Source organism: Mastigoproctus giganteus, chromosome 10 (genome assembly GCF_048544385.1).
Source record: "Mastigoproctus giganteus isolate SK-2022 chromosome 10, ASM4854438v1, whole genome shotgun sequence".
Lineage (NCBI taxonomy): Eukaryota > Metazoa > Arthropoda > Arachnida > Uropygi > Thelyphonidae > Mastigoproctus > Mastigoproctus giganteus.
The window spans coordinates 221,247,542-221,271,429 of record NC_143584.1 but is presented as its reverse complement, the minus strand read 5'-3'; the positions used below and the strand labels follow the sequence as shown (position 1 = coordinate 221,271,429).

At 39.3% G+C, this 23,888-nt stretch overlaps 1 protein-coding gene across 2 annotated transcripts in view; it reads left to right on the top strand.

The window, feature by feature from the left end:
• Nucleotides 1-1,106: 1,106 nt before the first annotated feature.
• The window catches only part of LOC150079952 (DNA-directed RNA polymerase III subunit RPC3-like), a 99,989-nt gene continuing 77,207 nt past the window's right edge, over nucleotides 1,107-23,888 (top strand). Inside the window, exon 1 of one of the 2 annotated variants that reach the window (XM_090382724.1) lies at nucleotides 1,107-1,353. In XM_090382724.1, coding sequence (XP_090238850.1) covers nucleotides 1,207-1,353 — 147 coding nt within the window. In that variant the 5' untranslated portion in view covers nucleotides 1,107-1,206. The remainder of the gene's footprint in view (nucleotides 1,354-23,888) is intronic. The other variant, XM_090382725.1, reaches the window with a different exon arrangement.

The window sequence follows — 23,888 nt, the reverse complement described above, 5'->3', positions numbered from 1 at the left end:
CAAGACTTTCCCTTAACAAACCCATGCTGTGTCTGAATTATTCCTGCAGTCTTGTCTAGATGATCCTGCAATGCAGGATCATCTAGATGATCCTGAAATAGACCACATGACACGCGCAATTTAGAGATATAATATATACGGCTTTTTATGGCCTATGTTCCTGATGCTGTTAAAATCCTTCAACAACCATTGTTGGTTGGAGCATTCAACCAACAACAAACCAATGGCACAATATGGCATAAGTTGCTGATATGCCTAAGGAGGCAAGATTAATAATAAAAAAAGAGAGTAATGATATTATTTTTATTATTATTATTAGCCATATGGTGCAAGGAAGCCCGAGGCTTATGCTGTACCAGCCAAAAAAAAAAAAAAAAATTCCCAAGTTACTCTTAGAGAGAGAGAGAGAGAGAGGAATGATAATATCCAGCTCAGGACCCTGGGTATGCCAAGCCCATACCCACCAGATGTGAACCCCCTGGGGTTGTATATGATAAGTTATGCTTCACGATGCAGCCACTTCCTTTCCATTAATCGGGGTAGGAAGTGTATTTTATTTCAATGTATTGGAGTATATATATTAATTTATATTAATGTATTGGAGTATATATTAATTTATAAAAGTATTTATACTCACCGCTAATTTCTTGCCAGATCTGTTCATTTGCAGTTGTTTTAGAAGGGGCGTGAAATTTACGAAGCATTTTAAAGGGGAAGGATGCAAAGTACAAAAAAATCGGTAACCACCTTTGGATTCATCGTAGCTGCAATTAAAGAAATAGAATTAAAGGAATATAATATATATGGTAATATTATTTACCATAGTAATATTCTCAACTCGCCCTCTAGTGGACATACATGTACACTCAGTTCGAAGACCTGCGATACGGAGTTGGTTAGCTTCTCTAAACGTGGCGTTGTAACTTGTTCTTTGCTGCACTTTAAATATCATTAAAATGGTTATTTGTTTGCTTCTTGTGGAAACGTTATTATTAAAAATTGATGCGTACGGGTTTACAACATGAATATGAAAGTAGTTTAATTAACAATTCTTTACTCTCCTTCCTAACCGAAACAGTGCACACTAGAGGCAGAGCAAAGGGAAACCCGTTGGTACAGAGAGTACCGTTCTATGGCGGTAGTGAAATTGGGTATTGCGGTTTTGGGGAAATTGGTCTCGGATTGCTTTATATTGTGACCAGAAACATGTCGAAAACTGAAATTAGCTTATGTCGGATACTATTAAAAGAACATTTCGGTGAAATCGTTGAAAATGTTGGAAAAGTGTTGCTACAATACAGCCTTTCATCAGTGCGAATGATATGCGATGAAACCAAACTACCTCTTAGTAAGGTTAGATTATATTTATTGCCGTGTGATCTACGTACAGAAGCACAAAATGAGCACGAAACATTATGTAATATTAAAATTTTGGAATATTGATAATTTAAGTAATCTTGCGCTTTAAGGGACCAATTTAAAAATCGGCCACGCATCAAATTGCTTCCGGTTTTGGCGTCTGAAATAAAAAATAAATAAATAAACAACAACAAAAAAGGCAGTTACATTTTATTGACTTTAGAATATTGTTATTTTGATTAAACAACAAAACTTTCGATAATATAAAACAGAAAATTAAAAATCGAGCATATTCCTAAAAAAAAAAAAAAAATTGCAGTTATAACACTTGAAAATGCAGTTTTTTTTTTTAAACCACAACTATTTCATCAGATTCAATTCGGTATAACTCCAATACAGTGAATTTTCGAAAATTGCTGCGCCCGCGAATAATGTGTCAGAAAAGAAATACATGAAGGTACAATGGAAAAAATTTACTCCAAAAGTACCCAATTTTCTTGTTATTCTGCTTGCATTCACGTTCCAAGTGTACGTCACTCATGGGGATCAACAAAGTTCTGCTTTGTATTAGCGAAAGATTTCTTATATGATGAAGAAAACAGTATTTTTCAGTGAATAAAATGCTTATTAATCCAGTAATTGCTCCCTTTTATGAAAATTTTTAATTTTGGGATGCAGGTGTTAAAGGACAGGATTACGTTAACTTGAGTGGGAAGAGAAATCATTTTGGCCGATTGTACGCTCCCGGTCGGTGAGATGCCTACAGGACAAATTGAGACATGAATAACTCCGGTTGTTTTCAGAGTTTTGTATTTCAAGCACAACACCGGAAAATGCATGTCTCTCCACCAAAATTTGATGTGTATCCACAAAAAAAAAAGAAAAAAAATTTCGAATCATAGACAACATTGAGACTTTAATTTTAAGCCACCAGTTATCAGGTGAGAAAGGCCTCCGTAGCCGAGTGGTCAGGAGCGGGAGTACAGTAGCACACGCTCTTTGAGTAGACCGGGGTTCAAGCCCCTGACTGCTGAATACGGTCGATCTGCCAACCTGCAATGGACCAGCGTGGCAGATTATGGTCCATTTCCCCCAGCATGAATTGTTGAGGATTCTTCCATCCTGCAGTGGGAAAAAAAGATAAAGTGCAGCCATTATCAGATGAGTACTGCTTGAGTAACTGTCGTGTCCGTTAGTGATTGGACCATCTGATAGTGGTGATTCTGCTTTTGAGCTTTGTAAGCAAGCATTATTTAGGACATTATGAAATGTAACAGGCAAGGATGATCTTAGACTTTTCAATAATCTCCCCTAGCAGTCATGCAAATAGTAGACAACATTTTGTAGAAAACAATATAAAATGGCAACAAGAGACTGCTCTGTTCTGGACCATAGCAATCCACTGACTGTTACCCCTGGAAGAGTCTCTTAGTAAGGGGACTGTTCCAGAGGTGCTAGTAAGATTCAAACTGTCACCAAAGAAAAACAATAAGTGTGTCTGAGATATAACTAAAGATTCATTTTGGAAAGGAATGCATATTTTAAATTATTCAGATGACAGGTTTTGTTTACAAGGTTTTAATTGAATAACCACAGGAATGTCAGTTGTTACAATGTGGATAGTATCCACTCTCATTGTCTTATCATTTTTATTTGATAACTTCACTTTTCACTGCTAGAATGGCATCTTCAGGTTCTGTTTTTTTTTTTTGTAAATGAAATCAGATTCTCCCATGTACCTTCTTCCTGGGAACCAATATACTCTAACTGGCTGTACGGCATTTCTGTTTTAATTTTAATGTACTATGAATTACGAGACATTTTTTTTTTTTGTTTGGTGTTTAACAGACAGCAGGCAAGCAAAAGCATGTCTTTCCTCTAGGAGGTTCCCTTTCCCATGTAAGATTAGACACTTTGGCATCTGTAAAATGACAGAGTGTCTAATCTTGCTGTAGATCTTTGGTTTTGCTTACTGAACATGAAAAACTGTTATTAGTGGAGACCCTCAGGGTTCAGTGTTGGGTCCATTGTTGTTTTCTGTATTTATAAATGATATTGATGATGGTATATCAAGCTTAATGTCCAAGTTTCCAGACGATACGAAGGTTGGCAGAGTTGTTAAGGATTGGCCCTGATGGGACAATTGTAACTTCACTTAAATCTATATATGTACATTGTATTCATTTAGTTGCAATAAAGATTTTCTCTCTCACTAATGACAGTACACTGCTGCAACAGGATCTAGAAAAGTTGTGCAGGTGGGCTGAGAGGTGGCAAATGAAGTTTAACATTGACAAATGTAAAGTACTACATATAGGAAGCAGTAACCCCAGAGTGATGTATCAACTCTGTGGTACTACACTGACAGTGGTAGAGAATGAAAAGGACCTGGGGGTAATTGTGCAGGCAGATATGAAGTTTTCTGAGCAGTGCAGACGGTCTGCAAGAGTAGCTCATAGTGTCTTGTCAACGATATACAGGAATTTTTTTAGCAGGGATAAGGAGGTGATTATCCCCTTGTATAAGGCAATGGTCAGGCCACACATTGAGTACTGTATACAGGTCTGGAGGCTTCATTTTAAGAAGGATGTAGAGCTGTTGGAACAAGTACAGAGAAGGGCAACAAGATTAGTGAATGGAACAAAGGGTTGCTCTTATGAAGAAAGGCTTAAGTTTTGCAAATTACAGTGTCTGGAAACTGGGCACCTGCTAGGTGATCGATTGAGGTGTGTAGAGCCTTGAATGGTTGAGCATGCTCAATGCGGATGGGATTCTTCCTCTTGCTCAGAATAATCGCCTGAGAGGGCATAAATTCAAATTGAGGAAAGACGGTTGTAGGATAGATGTGCAGAAGTTTGCCTTTAGCCAGCGGGTGGTTGATTGCTGGAACAAACGTCCATCTGTCATTGTAGAAGTTGATAGCTTAAATAGATTCAAGGCAGAACCTGACAAACATTTGGAGTGAGTGGGTTGGTGAAATAAGGGTTTTTTTGTTTTTTTTTTGGCTGATGCTGCATAAGCTTGCTTTCTTGCATCATATGCCTCTACTAATGCTAACTGACAAAAATAGAGACATTCACATTGTGTCTGCCAGATGCTCAATACACAAGCATCTGGTAGATGCAGTGATGACACAAGCTTGACTTCTGTTCCAGTGAAAATAATGGAGTCACTGGTTAAAGCAGTAATGTGGGTGGATCATCTTGACACAAATGTAGTTATACAGCAATCAAAGCAGAGATTTGTAAGGGCAATCTCATCTGGCCATTCTGATTAGCTACTACAACGTAATAAGAAAGAAACTGGATGCAGTAATAATTTTGACATCATTTATTGAGATTTCATTAAAGCTTTTGACACTGTACCACACAAAAGATTGCTTAGAGGCAATCACTGCTGTGGATGAAGGGATGGTTTAGTGATAGAAAACAGAGAATGGTTATAAATGGGCACTATTCTTCGTGGACTAATTAGTGGAGTCCCTTAGGGCTCAGTGTTGGGCCTCTTACTCTTTACTGATATTGATGGAAGCATATCAAGCTTGTTTGTATTTGATACAAAAGTTGGCATGGTGGTTAATGACAGGAATCAAAGCATACTATTGCAGAAAGACCTAGATAAATTAAGTAGATTAGCTGAGCAGTGGCAATTAAGGTTTAACATTGGTAAATGCAGGGCACTGCATATATGTAACAATAATGCAGAATAACATACTAGTGGTTACCACAGTCAAGGTGGTGGAGAACAAAAGAGCCCTGGGGGCAATTGTACAGGTCTGACATGTTTTCTGAGCACTGCAAACAGCCTGCAAGAGCAGCTTGTAGGGTTCTATCAATGATGTACAGGAACTTTGCTAGCTGGCACAAGAAGATGATTATCCTATTGTATAAAATAATGTTTAGGCCACATTTCAGGTAGCGCATACAAGTCTGGAAGCCTGATTTTAAGAAAGATGCAGATCTCTTGGAACAGGTGCAGAGAGAGGAGCAACTGGACTGGTCACCAAAGAGGTACTCTTACCACAAAATTCTACCCTGGGGACTCACATCTGGTGAGTATGGGCTTTGCACACCCAGGGTCCTGCGCTGGATATCATCATTCTTCTCTTTCTTGGTAATTCCCTTCTCTCTCTCAGTGTAACTCGGGAATTATTATTATATATATTTTTTTGGCTGGTGCGGCATAAGCCTCAGGCTTCCTTGCACCATATAGCTAATAATAATAATAAAGGATTTTGGTTCTTCAAATTGCAGCAATTGGAAACTAGGTGCTTGCAAGGAGACCTCATTGGAGTGTAAGACTAAATATATTGGATAAATGATGCTGGCATTCCCTTTTCCCTGACAATGCACACAAGGGGACGTAAACTTAAATAGGCTGCAGGATAGATGTGCAAAAATTTGCTTTCAGCCAGAGAGTAATTGATTGTTGGAACAAACTACCATCTTGGCATTGTGGGTAGCTTGAAATTTAAGACATATTAGAATTTAAGAATATTATATGAGAATTTAAGACATGTTAGAAGGGATGGTCAGATAAGGTTTGTGGGTTTTTTTGGCTGATTTTGTTGCATTCTTCCCTACATCATTTGCCACTACTCATAATGCTAATAATAATAATTGTTCCACTCTCTGTAGCTTCCATGCTATTTACTGGCTGGCATCCAATCGTTGAAGTGCATTGGTTTTTCAATTTACATTGCCAACAGACTTAAGGTGCAGCAGAATAGGTTTTATTTTCAAAAAATAAAAATATGCCTTTTATAATTGGGAAAGGACATTATGTGGTTTTTATCCATATGGTAAAATTTATACTGTATATATTAATATACATATAATAATAAAATAATGGCTATTATGCTATCTGAAAATTCTTAACAAATAGGTTTTATTAAACTCATATATAATACAAGCTCAATATTACACTAATTCATTAGCAGATCTGTATTATAGTGCAGGTTTGTGTTACAGTGCAAGAAGTAAGAAGTCCAGTTCCTCCAAAGTGTATCAGTTATGTTCTGAAGACAGGATTTGGCAAGCATCCTGAAACGTCACCTGCTAACAAATTAGTGTAGTATTGAGCTTGTATTATTTTTGAGTACAATAAAACCTGTTAAGATTTTCATGTGGTATAATTGTGTTATTATTATATATATTAATATATATATAGTATACATTTTACCATATACCTTTCTACTATAAAAAAAAATGGATTTTTCATCGTTGCATTCATAATATATATTGAACATATAGGTAGCATTAAAAAGGGAACCATTTTCAATTATTTCTTGCTGATTTTTAAAATAGCACATGCATGTAGAGTTACTTAGACTTCTCTGCCAGAGGAGTAACAGTTTTTCATATGACTTGTTATGAGCTAAATTTTAATGAGCAATATTTTATGAGCAATATTTTAAAAAAATAAAATATAAAAGTAACATTAAGAGAAAAGGTCATGCCACAATGTATTATAAATCATTCTTGTAACAGTAACCCAAGAGGGCAGTTAGGTTAAATAATGCCCATGGAGGTATATATAGAAAAGGCATGCAGAAGAAACAGAACACCTATGAGACAGAGAATGGAGAGACTTTGTAAGAGATGGGTCATTAATTAACCTAACTGGCCTCTTTTAAATGGAGTTAGAGATTATGGGGGAGGACTGCCCCAGATCTGGAATAGTTCTATGGTAGGGCAGATTTGAGCTTTCTACAGAGTAGCTGTTTAGTACAAAGGTAATGCCAAGAAAAAAAAGAGAAACCCAGTTTTTTAAATGCAGAGGGAGCAATATTTGTGATGTGCTTATGCCAAGAGAGATTAGAAATCAAGATAATCCCTAATATTTATCCATAATCCTTTATCCATAGCAGATCTTGTCTAGAAATCTGTGTCGTTAAAGATCAGCATAGGAGCAGAAGCCTTTTTTGCAAGATATAAGACAGGACTGAGTTTTAGAAGAATCGAAATTATTAAGTTAGCACTGCACCATTACAGAATTACCTAGAGATCACCATTTAAGGAATTGGTAGAGGATATTTCAGAAGTTAAAGCTGTTTGTGCAGAGCATGGGATCTCAAACTGGCAGGTGGAATGCAATGTGCTATCAACAGCAAAACTATGGATGGGATTTCCAGTCAGTCGAAGAAGGTCATTAATATACAAGAGGAAAAGAGTGGGAGAAAGAAGTGAACCTTGGAGAAGTTGAAAGCTTGTTTAGAAGACTTTTATGCCAAAAACAATAAAGAGCCTTTGAAATGTCAAGAGAAACTGCTTGAATTTCATCAAACTTTCCATTGAATTGGTCCATGGATGGGTAACATAAGCAGTATATTACCAGTGAGTTGACACTGACCGAATCCATATTGGCAAACATTGATCAGGTGGAAATTTTTAAGATAGCTTAGCATTTGGGGATTAATGGATTTCTCTATTACTTGAGACAGATTAGAAATAAGTGCAATGCGGCGATAATTGAACGAGAGGGATTTCTAACCTGTTTTAGGAACTGTCTGGATATGTGCAAATTTTCAAGCAGAAGGGGAAACATCACTGGAATAAGAAAGTGTAAAAAGGCAATACAGAATACCATAACGACCTGGAGCTTTCTTGACTTGAAGATTGTTCAAAGTTTTTCTGACATCCTTTTGATTGAAGATGACAGGAAGCACTGAGTGGAGTGTACTGGGAATGGTAGGAAGTGGTTTACCAAGATTATCAATACATGAGTTAGAAGAAAAGTAGCATGCTAGCAAGTCAGCTTTATCTTTAGCTGATGCAATAGAACTATCATTTTTTAACAGTGGTGGGCGTGCAGATAGGCAAAAGTTGCAGCTAGTAGCTTTTGCAAGAGACCAAAATACTTGAATAACATTTGAACAGATGACTCTCATGGTAGATGACTCTCATCAACCGGTGAAATACCACCACTTTGCTTATTGGAGGCTTGAAGTGGTGGAACCCATGTTTAGTCTCTAGAGCTAAGTTCCGGTCAACCCTTCCCTATCTCTTCCATCATGCAGTATGATTGATGACTTTTGAGGTTATGATGAACGTTGTGGCGAGATCCAATATTCCTTACATTTTGAGGGTACAGCTCTAAAACGGTTTTCGCAGGCCGGCCGCTAGTTAGTACACCGGACCGAACCTATTGGTAACTCTCTAGGAGGCTTCCGGATCAGCTAGTGTATAATCTTGCTACCTCTACTCTGCCAGATAGTGACTGGAGGGAGTCCGAGTAGTGTGTATGCGGGGAGCATTGTCGAGGCCACGTTATGTCAAGGATCTGGGTATATTCTTCCCACATGCACGCCATATCCAAAAATTTCATTACTTCATACAGCATGTCCCACCCACTTTTTCTTACTATTGAATACACCATGAATTGTCAAACTAATAGAACAAGCTTATCTGCAAAAAGATCTAAACCTCCCAAGGATTTCCTAATTCATTTCACAAATATACGTGGTCTCAATTCTAATCTCAACGATGTCCATTTCCACTTGCAGTCTGCCAAACCCCATGTACTTTTTCTGACAGAATCTCAGTTATCGGCTGATTCAACTACTGTTCATCTCAGATGCCCAAATTATTCGCTGTATGATTCCTTTCGCCTCAAAGGTGGTACTTGTGCATATGTTCGTTCTGATATTCCCTGTCAGAGACTTGGCAATTTGGAATCTCCTCTCTTTGATCTTCTCTGGCTTAAAATCTCTCTACCTCATTGTGTCAAATTCATCTGTTGTCTCTACCGTTCTCCCAACTCCACTAATCACTTGGAGCTCTTTGACTTCCTCTCGTTGCAACTTGACTTTCTCCAGTCCAACTTTCCTAACAGTGAGGTAATTTTCCTTGGTGATTTTAATGTTCACAACTCCAGCTGGTTCCGTTTTCTAGTCACACCGACCCAGCAGGTCGAGATGCTGAGGCTTTTGCAATTACTAATGACCTAGCACAGATTGTTCATTTACCTACAAGAATACCGGACAATCCTAATCATACAGCCAATACGCTTGATCTTTTTCTCACAAACAACCCTTCTAAGTACACGGTCGAAGTGAGAGGTCCTTTAGGCACTTCAGATCACAACTTGGTGATTGTCTCTTCTCCAATGGAACCTTTATCTCATGGCTATTCCCAACCTCGTGTTGTTTGGCATTACAAGAATGCAAAATGGGATGACCTGCGAGACTTCTTTTCTTCTTTTCCTTGGTCGGATTACTGTTTCAAAACTCCTGATGTCAACGTTTGCTCAGATCATGTCAGTGAAATTATTCTTGCAGGAATGGAATCCTTTATCCCACACTCCACTTTAAAATCTCGTCCTTTATCTAAACCTTGGTTTTCCAATAAATGTGCTAAGGCTGTTCAAGAGAAGAATGTTGCATATCGTAATTGGCTTGTTTCTAATTCTTCAGTTTCATTTTCTGCCTACACCAAAGCTCGCAACAATTGTAAAGCAGTTATTAATCAGTCCAAACTAGAGTTTGAACAGGCTAAGAGTAGAAAACTTGCTTCTTGCCCTAATGGTAACCGAGCATTCTGGTCTCTTGCCAAAGCTATTGGCCGCAACTTTTGCCCATCTCTGCTTCCACCTCTGACCAAACCAGATGGTTCTGTTGTCACTTCAGCCAAGGATAAAGCTGACCTGCTAGCATCCCATTTTTCTTCCAGCTCATGTATTAATGAACTTGGTAAAACACCTCCCACCATTCCCAACACGGTCCATTCAATGCCTCCTGTGGTCTTCCGTCAAAAGGATATCAGAAGGATTTTGATGAATCTTGATGCTAAGAAAGCTCCAGGTCCTGATGGTATTTCTCCACTTGTTCTCAAAATCTGTGCTCCTGAACTTACTCCTATTCTTTGCCGCCTTTTTTCATTTTCTTATTCCAAAGGTGTTTTTCCTTCTGCTTGGAAATTTGCTCATATCCAGCCAGTTCCTAAAAAGGGTGACAAATCCCTCCCATCCAATTATCGTCCCATTGCAATTACTTCTACTCTTTCTAAAGTAATGGAGAAATCAATTAACCGCCAACTCTTAAACTACCTAGAAACCTTCCGTCTGATCAACGATCGCCAGTATGGATTCCGTCGGTGTCGATCCACTGGTGATATTCTGGCTTATGTTACCCATTTATGGACTACTTCAATGGAAAGGTTCGGTGAAACACAAGCAGTTGCTCTTGACATCTCAAAGGCTTTCGATCGTGTTTGGCATAAAGGTCTTCTAAACAAGCTTCCATCTTATGGTTTGCCAACTGTTTTTAGTAATTGGTTATCCAGTTTTCTCTCTGATCGCTCACTGAGGGTGATGGTAGATGGCTCTCTGTCTTCTAACTTCTCCACTAATGCCGGTGTCCCCCAAGGTTCAGTTCTTTCCCCCACTCTTTTCCTCTTGTATATCAATGACCTTCTTCCATTGACTGGAAATCCTATCCATAGTTTTGCCGATGATAGCACATTGCATTCAACTTTCCATTTTGAGAAACCTTGCCCTGCTCAATCAGCTTCAACTTCTCGAAAATCTGCTACCAATTCCTTAAATGCCGATCTTCAGGTAATTCTCCAGTGGGGCAAAGACAACTTAGTTGATTTCAACCCTTCTAAAACTCAGTCTTGTCTTATATCTCGCAAAAAGGATTCTTCTGCTCCTATGCTTATCTTTAGTGACACTCCAATTTCTAGGCAAAAGGATATATCTCTTTTGGGGATTACCTTGACTTCTAATCTCTCTTGGCACAAGCACATTACAAATATTGCTTCCTCTGCATCTAAAAAACTTGGTTTTCTCTTTCGCTCTCGGCGTTACTTTTCTTCCAAACAGCTGCTCACTCTGTATAAATCGCAAATCCGCCCTGCCATGGAATATTGTTCCCACATTTGGGGTGGTGCCCCCAAAACCTCTCTCAGGCTTCTTGATTCCATTCAGAAGAGGGCAGTTAGGTTAATTAATGATTCATCTCTAACAGAGTCTCTCCACTCTCTTTCTCATAGACGTACTGTTTCTGCTGCATGCCTTTTCTACAGATATTTCCATGGGCACTGTTCTTCTGAATTGGCTTCTATAATTCCCGCTCTCTCTTTCAAAACAGTCCGAACACGTGCCGCCACCAGCCAACATCCATTTACTGTCCAACTTCAAACCCACAGAACCAACTTTTCATCTTCCTCATTTATTCATTCAACTGCCGTTTTCTGGAACAACCTTCCTTCATACGTATTTCCTGAAAATTACAATCTACAGAAGTTCAAGTCCAATGTCAACAAATATCTTCTTTCGTCTTCTCAACCTCCAACCCAAGCACGGTACTAAGTACTATAGGTTCTAATACCTCTCGTGTTTGGGGTTCACATAAAAAAAAAAAAAAAAAAAAAAAAAAAAGAACAAGAAGTAAGTTTTCTTCTCTACTGTTCAAAATCTAGTTTGGCTTGATTAATAAGTGCTTTACAGCTGTTGCAAGTGGTGTAGGTAGAAAATGAATCAGGAGATTTGAATGCAAGCCAGTTGTAATATGAAACATTCTCTATATAGCATCAGCCAAAAAAAAAAAAAAAAAAACCCTTATTTCACCCATCCATATGTGCCAAATGTTTGTCAAGTTCTGCCTTGAATCTATTTAAGCTATCAACTTCTACGACAGATCGAAGTTTGTTCCAGCAATCAACCACCCACTGGCTAAAGGCAAACTTTCTCACATCTATCCTACAACCGTCTTTCTCAATTTGAATTTATGCCCTCTCAGGCAATTATTCTGGGCAAGAAGAAGAATCCCATCTGCATTAAGCATGCTCAAACCATTCAAGGCTTTATACACATCAATCAGATCACCTCGCAGGTGCCTAGGCTCCAGACACTGTAATCTGAAAAACTTAAGCCTTTCTTCGTAAGAGCAACCCTTTGTTCCATTCACTAATCTTGTTGCCGTTCACTAAACTGTACTCGTTCCAACAGCTCTACATCCTTCTTAAAATGAGGCCTCCAGACCTGTATACAGTACTCAAGGTGTGGCCTGACCATTGCCTTATACAAGGGGATAATCACCTCCTTATCCCTGCTAGAAAAATTCCTGTATATCATTGACAAGACACCATGAGCTACTCTTGCAGACTGTCTGCACTGCTCAGAAAACTTCATATCTGCCTGCACAATTATCTCCAGGTCCTTTTCATTCTCTACCACTGTCATTGTGGTATCACAGAGTTGATACGTTACTCTAGGATTACTGCTTCCCATATGTAGTACTTTACATTTGTCAATGTTAAACTTCATTTGCCACCTCTCAGCCCATCTGCTCAACTTTTTTAGATCCTGTTGCAGCAGTGTAATGTCATTAACAACCCTGCCGACCTTTGTATCGTCTGCAAACTTGGACATTAAGCGTGATATACCATCATCAATATCATTTATAAATACAGAAAACAACAATGGACCCAACACTGAACCCTGAGGGATCCACTAATAACATTAGTCCACAAAAAGCAGTGTCCATTAATTACCACTCTCTGTCTTCTCCCACTCAACCATCCCTTTATCCATAGCAGAAATTTGCCTCCAATGCCACACTGCTCCAATTTGTGCAGCAGTCTTCCATGTGCAAAAGTATCAAAGGCTTTTCTTAGATCCAAATATATGATATCAAAGTTATTCCCTGTATCCAGTTGCTTTGTGACCACATCATAGTATCCAATCAAATTGGTCAGAGAAGACTTCCCCTTAACAAAACCATACTGTGTCCGAGCTATAACTGAAGTCTTGTCTAGATGATCCTGCAATGCATCTTTAACCAGTGCCTCCATTAATTTCCCTGGAACAGAAGTTAAACTAACAGGTCTGTAATTACCTGCATCTCCCTTTGATCCTCCTTTGTGGATTGGGGTCACATTTACACATCTCCAGTCCGTGGGTACCTCCCCTGAGTCCAGGGAAGCTCTCATAATTATGGCTAAGGGCTTGCTTACTTCCTTTGCCGCCTCCTTTAATATAACTGGATAGATTCCATTCACCCCAGGTGCCTTGTGTTTATCTTCAACAATTTCTCCTCCACTTTACTCTTAGTTATTACAAGATTATCTAGCTTACTGCCAGAGTTGAATACACCTCTGGCATTCCCCTCCCTGAATAACTCCTCAAGTGTGAATGTCGATGCAAAATATTCATTTAGTTTGTTAGCTACCTGAGCAGGATCATGAACAGTTGAACCATCGATATCAAGTGGACCAATCTGTTTCATCCCCTTTCTTCTAGAGTTTGCATAAGTAAAGAACTCTTTGCTGTTTTTCTTTGCATCCTTTGCCAAAGATTTCTCGTAATCTGCCTTCACCTGCATAACTTCCTTTGTAACTTGGTTACAGACCAGCGTATATCTATCATAGGCTTCTGTGTCACATGTTAATTTATATGCATCCCATGCATTTTTCTTCTCTGTCACATGTCTAATTAGTTCATCTGACATCCATTTAGGCCTAAATCTTGAACAATATTTCTTTGTTGGTATTATTATTATTATTATTATTATTATTAGCCATATGGTACAAGGAAGCCTGAGGCTTATGCTGCACCAGCCAAAAAAAAAAAATTCCCGAGTTAGCCCCCCTGTGTGTGTGTGTGTGTGTGTGTGTGTGAGAGAGAGAGAGAGAGAGAGAGAGAGAGAGAGAGAGAGAGAGAGAGAGTGTGAGAAAAAGGTATCACCAAGAAAGAGAAGAATGATGATATCCAGCTCAGGACCCTGGGTTTGCCAAGCCCATACTCACCAGATGTGAGCCCCCGGGGTTATGAAAAGCCTAGTAGCTTCCAAGATTAATTCTTTGAATGCTTCCCATTTTGAATTTTCTGTTGGTAACATCATCAGCTGGTTCCACCGTATAGAATTTAAATACTGTCTGAGACTCTTGTAGTCACCTTTACGAAAGCAAAAGCCCTTCCCTTTAGCCTTGACGGTAGTTACATATTTAAGTAATTCCCATATCAGTACATTGTGATCATTGTGACCCAGTGGTTCCTTTATCTGCAAATTCTTAATGCATGAAGAATCACTGCAGATAATCAGATCTAGAGTATTACTCCCTCTGGTTGCCTCTCGAATATGCTGCTGTAGAAAACAGTCATCCAATAAATCCAAAAAAGTCTTGCTAGCGTGTGAGTGACCAATCCACAAGTTCCAGTCAATATTTGGAAAGTTAAAATCCCCCATAATAAGACATTCTAATTTACTGGCCCCCTCTATTTCTCTGCACAATTGCTCATTATACTCATCAAATTTGTTAGGCCTATAACAAATACACCTACTTTCGTTTTCCCTTTCCTAATGTTTTGTCACAGCAAACAGACTCAGCATTGCATTGTTCACCAACATCAATTGGATGCACTTCCTTATATTTTATGTGTTCCTTAACTAACAGCATAACCCCTCCTCCCTTCTGTCCTGTCTGTCCTTTCTGTACACATTGTACTCCCCAAATTCCAATTCTGCACTGCTTATATTTTTGTGACACCATGTCTCTGATATCCCAACAATATCTGCCTTTGGTCTTGACTAGAACTTCAAGCTCATGAAATTTATTAACTATACAACATGCTATGAATTTATTAACTATATAACATGCAATTTGAACAAACCATGCAATTGAGATCAATGCAACAGGAGCATATAATGTTAAATTATGCAATTAATTTTTGCTCTGGATCACATAAGTCACATTTATAAAAGAAAATTTTATATTGTGAAGTATTACACTTCCCCACCCAGCTACTTCATAATGCCATCCGACTTGCAAAATTTTCTTTGGAGAACACTGGAGTTATACTCAGGATTACTAATACTCCCACCATTGTGAAGTGCAGGCAGAGAATTTGGTTGTTATAGAACAACCAGTTCTGGATTACTAAAAGAAATGTATATAAAATTTTCTTTTAATAATCCTATTGTCTTCCTGAATTAGTATAGTGATTTTATATTATTATATTCGCTAAAAGTAATGATTTTTTTTTTTTTTTTTTAAATTTGATGGATGAAAGGTGAAATTTCTGTTATAGTGAAGTGGAAATCTGTTTTAAAAACAATTGCTCTGTTGTAGACACTTGAAGAGTACACTAAAGAGAAAATCATGTAAGTGCTGTTCTTTCTGAACACATTATCCATTGCTATGGGGCAAGATTTCAAGAAAGTGAAATGGTTAATGACATATTATTAACTATATGGTGCAAGGAAGCCTGAGGCTTATGCTGCACCAGCCAAAAAAAAATTTCTGAATTACCCTGAGAGAGAGAGAGAGAGAGAGAGACAAGAGTCAGAAGTAGAAGGGAATCACCAAGAAAGAGAACAATGATGATATGCAGCCCAGGACCCTGGGTGTGCCAAGCCCATACCAAACGTGAGCCCCTGGGGGTTAACATACAGTGAACTAAGAAGATTTGCAAAAACAGAGTGTAGTATTGAGATTGTGCACTAGAGTATTTTGAGCAGCCCAAATAATTCTGCCAGAGGAGGGACAATAATCAGAACTTTGAATTGCTAAAACAACCCCAAAGAGCTCACATCTGGTGAGTATGGGCTTGGCACACCCAGGGTCCTGAGCTGGATATCATCATTCTTCTCTTTTTTGGTGATCCCCTTCTACTTCTGACTCTTGTTTTCTCTCTCTCTCTCTCTCATGATAATTCAGAAATTTTTTTTTGGTTGGTGCAGCATAAGCCTCAAGATTCCTTGCACCATATAGCTAATAATAATAACAATTTCCAAGGCAAATTATGAAGAGAGTGCTATATCTGCCAAGTACAGCTTGGTGAAGAAATCTGCCAGATTTTGAAATTGGCATTGTCTGACAAAACTCATTTTCATTTAAATAGTTTGATCGTGGGCCACAGAAAATTTTGAAGAGGCTAAGAGTAGAAAACTTGCTTCTTGTCCAAATGGTAGTCAAGCATTCTCGTCTCTTGCAGGTGCCTCCGTAGCCAGGTGGGAAGGAGCAGCAGTGCGTAGCACATGCTTCTTGATTAGACCGGGGTTCAAGCCCGTCACCACCAAATACGGAGGATGCGGAAAGGTCAGGGAATGACTGCTGCATATGCCCTGAACAATATGGCCTTAGTTGCTAATGCTCCTAAAAACCAAATAACAAACAACAAACATTGTCTCTTGCCAAAGCTATTGGCTGCAACTTTTGCCCACCTCTGTTTCCACCTCTGCCAAAACCAGATGGTTCTATTGTCACTTCAGCCAAAGATAAAGCAGACCTGCTAGCATCTTATATTTCTTCCAACTCGTGTATTGATGATCTTGGTAAATCACCTCCCACCATTCCCAGTACACTCTATTCAATGCCTCCTGTGGCCTTCAGTCTCTCCCATCCAATTATCGTCCCATTGCACTTACTTCAACTCTTTCTAAAGTAAAATAAATTAACTACCAATTCTTAAACTATCTAGAAACCTTCCATCTGATCAACAATCGCCAGTATGGATTCTGTAAGCATCAATCCAATGTGATATCCAGCTTATCTTACCCACCTATGGACAAATTCAGTGGAAAAGTTTTGTGAAACTTAAGCAGTTTCTCTTGACATTTTAAAAGCTTTTGATCATTTGATATAAAGGTTTTCTAAATAAGTTTCCATCTTGTGGTTTGCCAACTGTTTTTTATAATTGGGTATCTAGTTTTCTCTCTGACTGCTCACTGTGGGTGGTGGTAGAAATCTCTCTGTCCTCTCACTTCACTAATGCTGGTGTTCAGTTCTTTCTTCTGCTCTTTTTCTCTTGTATATTAATGACCTTTGTTATATTAATGACTTCCATTGACCAGAAATCTTATCCATAGTTTTGCTGATGATAGCATATTACATTCCACCTTCCAGTCTGAGAAACCTTGTCCTGCACAAACAGCTTCAACTTCTTGAATATCCACTACAAATTCCTTGAATGCTGTTCTCCAGCTAATTCTATAATGGAGCAAAGCTAACTTAGTTGATTTCAATCCTTCTAAAATCCAGTCCTGTCTTATATCTTGCAAAAAGGATTTTTCTGCGCTATGCTTAACTATGATGACACTGATTTCTAGGCAAGATCATATATCTCTATTGGGGATTGTCTGACTTCTAATCTCTCTTGGCATAACCACATTACAAATATTGCTTCCTCTGCATCTAAAAAACTTGGTTTTCTGTTTTACTCTCAGCATTACTTGTCTTCCAAACAGTAGTTCACTCTGTACAAATTGCAAATCTGTCCTACCATGGAATATTGTAACATCTGGGGCGGTGTCCCAAAACCTTTCTCAGGCTTCTAGATTCCATTCATTAGACAGCAGTTAAGTTAATTGATTACTCATCTCTAACAGTGTCTCTCCACTTTCTGTCTCATAGATGTTCTGTTTCTGCAGCCTTTTCTATAAATACTTCCACTAGCACTGTTTTGAATTGGCTTCTATAATTCCCGCTCTCTCTTCCAATGCAGTCCAAACATGTGCTGCAATCAGTCAACATCCTTTTACTGTCCAACTTCAAACTCACAGAACCAACTTTTATTCTTTCTCATTTATTCATTCAACTTCCTTTTTCTGAAACCTTCCTTCATACATGTTTCTTGAAAATTAATCTACAAAAGTTCAAGTTCAAATGTCAACAAGTATCTTCTTTTACCTTCTCGACCTTCAGCCCATGCACAGTACAGTACTAAGTATTATAGGTCCTAATACCTCTTGTGTTTGGGGGTTTTCATAAAAAAAAAAAAAAAAAAAAAAAATCCACAAAAGTGTGCAAAAGAGAAATTGTTCATCCTCAGTGTATGACTGTGTGATGTGGAATTATGCAGAGAGTTGAGTAATTGGACTGTACTTCTTCAAGATTAATAAGGTGTGTCAGTAACAGTGAACAGGAAGGATATTGGTCATGAGTGAAAACTTTCTTTAACCATAATTGGAGGACAATATTGGAACAAATATTGCATACCAGAGCAACCAACTACTACAATCAGGCAAATTTACAATCCCCACACTAACATGGGTTCAAGAAAGGCAGCTGCACTGAGGACGCTCTGTTGACCCTCACCACTGCTCCATCCACAACTGACCAAAAATATCAGCTTGCTGTCTCCATAGGCTTTGTGGGAGCCTTTGACGTCCTCTGGTGGCCTAGCATTATGAGGCATCTGAGGCTTGCCGCCCTCCCAGAAACTCTCTACTCCTGCCTACAGAATTATCTGATGAGTCACATAGTCATGGTCTGGACATAACACAGCTGTCACCAGAGGTCTGTGCTTGGGCCAATGTCAATCGCCCCAAGCAATCATACTAGATGAGTCAGTACGATTCATGGTCAATCGTACTATATGAGCTCCTGAATACCAACATAGAGTATGTACAAGACGAGCCTTTGCAGACAACCTGATTATCATTACAGATGCAAACACATGTGCTCAGCTTGAGGATAAATATGGCCCTAAAAGTTATCCACGATTGGACTATCACACATAAACTATAAATATCAACAGAAAAGTTTCAAGCAATTCTAATCAAAGGCATCCTCAGTGCTACTTGATCACCAACACTCAAGGTTGATGGCGACAAGTAAAACTTGTAACCAAACTCAAATATATAGGCGTTATAGTTGGTAAGTAAACTTACCTTCCACCCTCATCTCCAACATCTTGCAGAAAAAATCAGGAAATACACAGGCATGACTTTTAGAATCACAAGATGTGACTGAGGTCTAAAAAGAAGAACATTAACAGTCATCGATAAGGCTGTTCTGCTCCCTGCTATGGTGCAGGTGCCTGGTGCCACAGAATAATCCTTGAAAGAAATAGAACGAAATTGGATACAATTCAAAGGCATACCTTATCCACCAACACCCAGGGCATGCTGTACTGTTAGCATACCTGCACTTCAGGTCCTGGCAGGTGCACTCTCCTTGCATATGGAAGTGATTGCAAGAGGGCTCTTATACCACCATAGGAAAACTCTGCCAGTGACCATCATGGACTATGTTCTTGACCTCACCAACAACGATAGGTGAAACAGGACCAGGGTATGTCTGCCAGGAGCAAAGGTTGATGACGTTGTAGAGCGGATATCATCTTTTAAGGGCACAAAAGGTGATATCGTTGATATTAAGATTAGGAGACCGGCAGAATTACTTAACAAGTACAGGTCACTGTTAAAAAAAAGCCGTGAATTAGGGTTGAATTTGAAAGTGTTTGCAATTCTGCCCAGACACGATAGGAGGGAGTATATGATGAGAGCCTTGTCGATCAATTCGGCCCTGGAAAGATTGTGCAAGGCTCAAGGGGTAGAATTTTTTTCTGCCTGGTCTGTACTTGTTAACAGGAGAGACTGCTTCTACAGGGATTGGATACACTTAAATAGAAAGGGTGCAAGAATATTTGCTGATGCTATCGAGGCAGTGTTAGGTGAGTTGGAAAACTGCTAGCTTGGGGGGATACAAGGACTAATAGATTAACAGTAGCCACTGGCAGAGGTGAAAGTGATTCTTGCACTGCTTCTATTGGAATGAGCAGAAGCCTGGAAAACAAGATGCAGGATGTTTCAGAGACTGCTGGGAGTCATTGCAGTACAAGAAAACACATGGGTTGTGTTAGGGTGCTAGGAGTTTGGTAAATAAATTTGATGAATTTGAGGTATTGCTCAAAGCATCAAAGGCAGATATTGTTGGGATATCAGAGACGTGGTGTCACACAGATATAAGGAATGCAGAACTGGAATTTGGGGAGTACAACGTCTACAGAAAGGATAGACAGGATAGGAAGGGAGGAGGGGTTATGCTATTAGTTAAGAAACACATAAAAATCCAAGGAAGTGAAGCCAGTCGACATTGCTGGACGGGGCAGTGTTGAGTCAGTTTGGTGTGACATAAGCATTGGGAGATCAAAATTGAGAGTAGGAGTGTGCTATAGGCCTAATGACTCTGATGAGTATAATAAGAAAATGTACAGAGAAATAGAGTGGGCCAGTAAATCAAAAAGTCTTATAATGGGGAATTTTAATTTTCCAGATATTGACTGGAATTTGTGGGTTGGTCACTTACACACTAGCAAGGCTTTTGTGGATTTATTGGATGATTGTTTCTACATCAGCATGTTCGGGAGGCAATTAGAGAGAGTAATATACTTGATTTGATTATCAGTAGTGATTCTTCATGCATTAAGAATCTGCAGATAAAGGAACCACTAGGTGGCAGTGATCACAGTGTGCTGAACTGGTATTTACTCAAAGAGGTAACCACCATCAGGGGTAAAGGGAAGGGTTATTGCTTTCGTAAAGGCGACTACGATGGTCTGAGATAGTATTTAAATTCTATAAAGTGGGACCAACTGATGATGTTACCAACAGCAAATTCAAAATGGGAAGCATTCAAAGAACTTATCTTGGAAGCTACCAGGCTTTACATACCAACTAAGAAATATTGTTCAAGGTTTAGGCCTAAATGGATGTCAGATGAACTAATGAGACAAATGGCAGAGAAGAAAAATGCATGGGATACATATAAATTAACACGTGACACAGAAGCCTATGATAGATATAAGCTGGTCTGTAACCAAGTCACAAAGGAGGTTAGGCAGGCAAAAGCAGATTATGAGAAATCTTTGGCAAAGGATGCAAAGAAAAACATCAAAGAGTTCTTTACTTATGTAAACTCTAGAAGGAAGAGGATGAATCAGATTGGTCCACTTGATATTGATGGTTCAACTGTTGATGATCCTACTCAGGTAGCTAACAAACTAAATGAATATTTTGCATCGACAAACACACATGATGAGTTATTCAGGGAGGGGAATGCCAGAAGTGTATTCAACTCTGGCAGTAAGCTAGATAATCTTGTAATAACTGAGAGTAAAGTGGAGGAGAAATTGTTTAAGATAAACACAAGAAAGGCACCTAGGGTGGACGGAATCTATCCAGTTATATTAAACGAAGTAAGCAAACCCTTAGCCATAATTATGAGAGCTTCCTTGGACTCAGGGGAGGTACCCATAGACTGGAGATGTGCAAATGTGACCCCAATTCACAAAGGAGGATCAAAGGCTGACACAAGTAATTATAGACCTGTGAGTTTAACTTCTGTTCCAGGAAAATTAATGGAGGCACTGGTTAAAGAAGCACTGCAGGATCATCTAGACAAGACTTCAGTTATAGCTTGGACACAGCATGGTTTTGTTAAGGGGAAGTCTTGCCTGACCAAATCACCTGAGAGGGCATAAATTCAAATTGAGGAAATACAGATGTAGGATAGACGTGCAGAAATTTGCCTTTAGCCAGCTGGTGGTTGGTTGGTGGAATAGACTTCCATCCCTTGTCGTCGAAGTTGATAGCCTAAATAAGTTTAAGGCTCAGCTGGACAGGTATTTCGAAAGAACAGAGGGGTGAAGTGGAAGTGGTTATTTTTTATTTATTTATTATTTTTTATTTTTTGGCTGATGCTGCATAAGCTTGCTTTCTTGCATCAAATGCCTCTACTAATGCTAATTTGAGTGGATATTATGATGCAGTCACAAAAGAGCTGGATGCAGGGAAGAACTTTGATATTATATACTTGGATCTTAGAAAGGCTTTTGATACTGTTGCACATGGAAAACTTCTGCACAAATTGGAGCAGTGTGGCATTGGAGGCAAATTGCTGCTAGGGATAAAGGGGTGGTTGAGGGGGAGAAGACAGAGAGTGGTAATCAATGGACACTGCTCATCGTGAACTAATGTTATTAGTGGAGTCCCTCAGGGTTCAGTGTTGGGTCCATTATTGTTTTCTGTATTTATAAATAATATTGATGATGGTATATCAAGCTTAATGTCCAAGTTTGCAGATGATACAAAGGTTGGCAGGGTTGTTAAGGACACTACTGATGCTATGCTGCTGCAACAGGATCTGGAAAGGTTGAGCAGATGGGCTGAGAGGTGTCAAATGAAGTTTAACGTTGACAAATGTAAAGTACTACATATGGGAAACAGCAACCCCAGAGCAAAGTATCAATTCTTTGGTACTACACTGACAGTGGTAGAGAATGAAAAGGACCTAGGGGCAATTGTGCTGGCAGATATGAAGTTCTTTGAGCAGTGCAGACGGGATGCAAGAGTAGCTCATGGTGTCTTGTCAATGATATACAGGAATTTTTTTAGCAGGGATAAGGAGGTGATTATTCCCTTGTATAAGGCAATGGTCAGGCCACACCTTGAGTACTGTATACAGGTCTGGAGGCCTCATTTCAAGAAGGATGTAGAGCTGCTGGAACGAGTACAGAGAAGGACAACAAGATTAGTGAATGGAACAAAGGGTTGCTCTTACGAAGAAAGGCTTAAGTTTTGCAAATTACAATGTCTGGAGACTAGGCACTGGCGAGGTGATCTGATAGAGGTGTATAAAGCCTTGAATGGTTTGAGCATGCTCAATGCTGATGGGATTCTTCCTCTCGTTCAGAATAATCACCTGAGAGGGCATAAATTCAAATTGAGGAAAGACAGATGTAGGATAGATGTGCGGAAATTTGCCTTTAGCCAGCGGGTAGTTGGTTGGTGGAACAGACTTCCATCCCTTGTGGAGGTTGATATCCTAAATAAATTTAAGGCTCAGCTGGACGGGTATTTTGAACGAACGGAGGGGTGAAGTGGAAATTTTTTTTTTTTTTTTTGGCTGATGCTGCATAAGCTTGCTTTCTTGCATCATATGCCTCTACTAATGCTAATGCTAACTAGAAACAGGAAAGGAAAAACATTGTCCCACCTCCTCCACAGATGCCAGTTGGACTGGACTGCCTCAACCAAAGGACAAGTCACTCACAAAATTGTACCAGATGTTTTGATGACCTATCTGAATCCACCACCTTGGTATGCTTCTGGCCTGTACGTCACCTATAAATTAAAAAATTAACTGGCCATGGCTCCTTCAAGGCCAAGTTGACTGAACTAGGAATTGATGAAAATTGGGAGCATATGCCATACGATCACCAATTTACCATGTCCCTAGAAGCCACATGCTCACCTCTCTATTGTCTCTCCCTCTTTGTAAGGAGCACCACTCCCTTGCTAATGAAGACACCTACAAACAGCTCTCAGCCTTTGTGTAAGCTGCTTTTGAGACCAGGACAACTCTACCACAGCTCAGCCAGTGGCAAGACCAGTAAACTAGCAATTAAAGAAAAATCACTTGGATGAATCATAGGAAACAGCTGCCAAATGCCGGCCCTTCCTATGGGGGGGCACTCTAGCTTTGCAACTCTATCAACTTTAACCTGTCTATTGGGAGGGCCCCCAGAAGAGGTAGTAACCTACTTTTCATCCCTTACCTATCCATCTCATCCAAAGGATGCCTTCTTTCCATCCTCGTCCTTCTGTGACATGGCGCAATATAACCATAGTTGTTTTTGCACCATAAAAAATCAAAACAAACAAATCCTCATCCTTCTGTCTTTCTCTTGACTATGAGTCCCACTCTCATGCTATCTACCCCAACTCGCCCTTCTCCTCTGCCAGGGTCACCTGAGCTTTCTGGTGACCCTGGCGGAGACCAGCCAGAGTATAATGGGCAGCC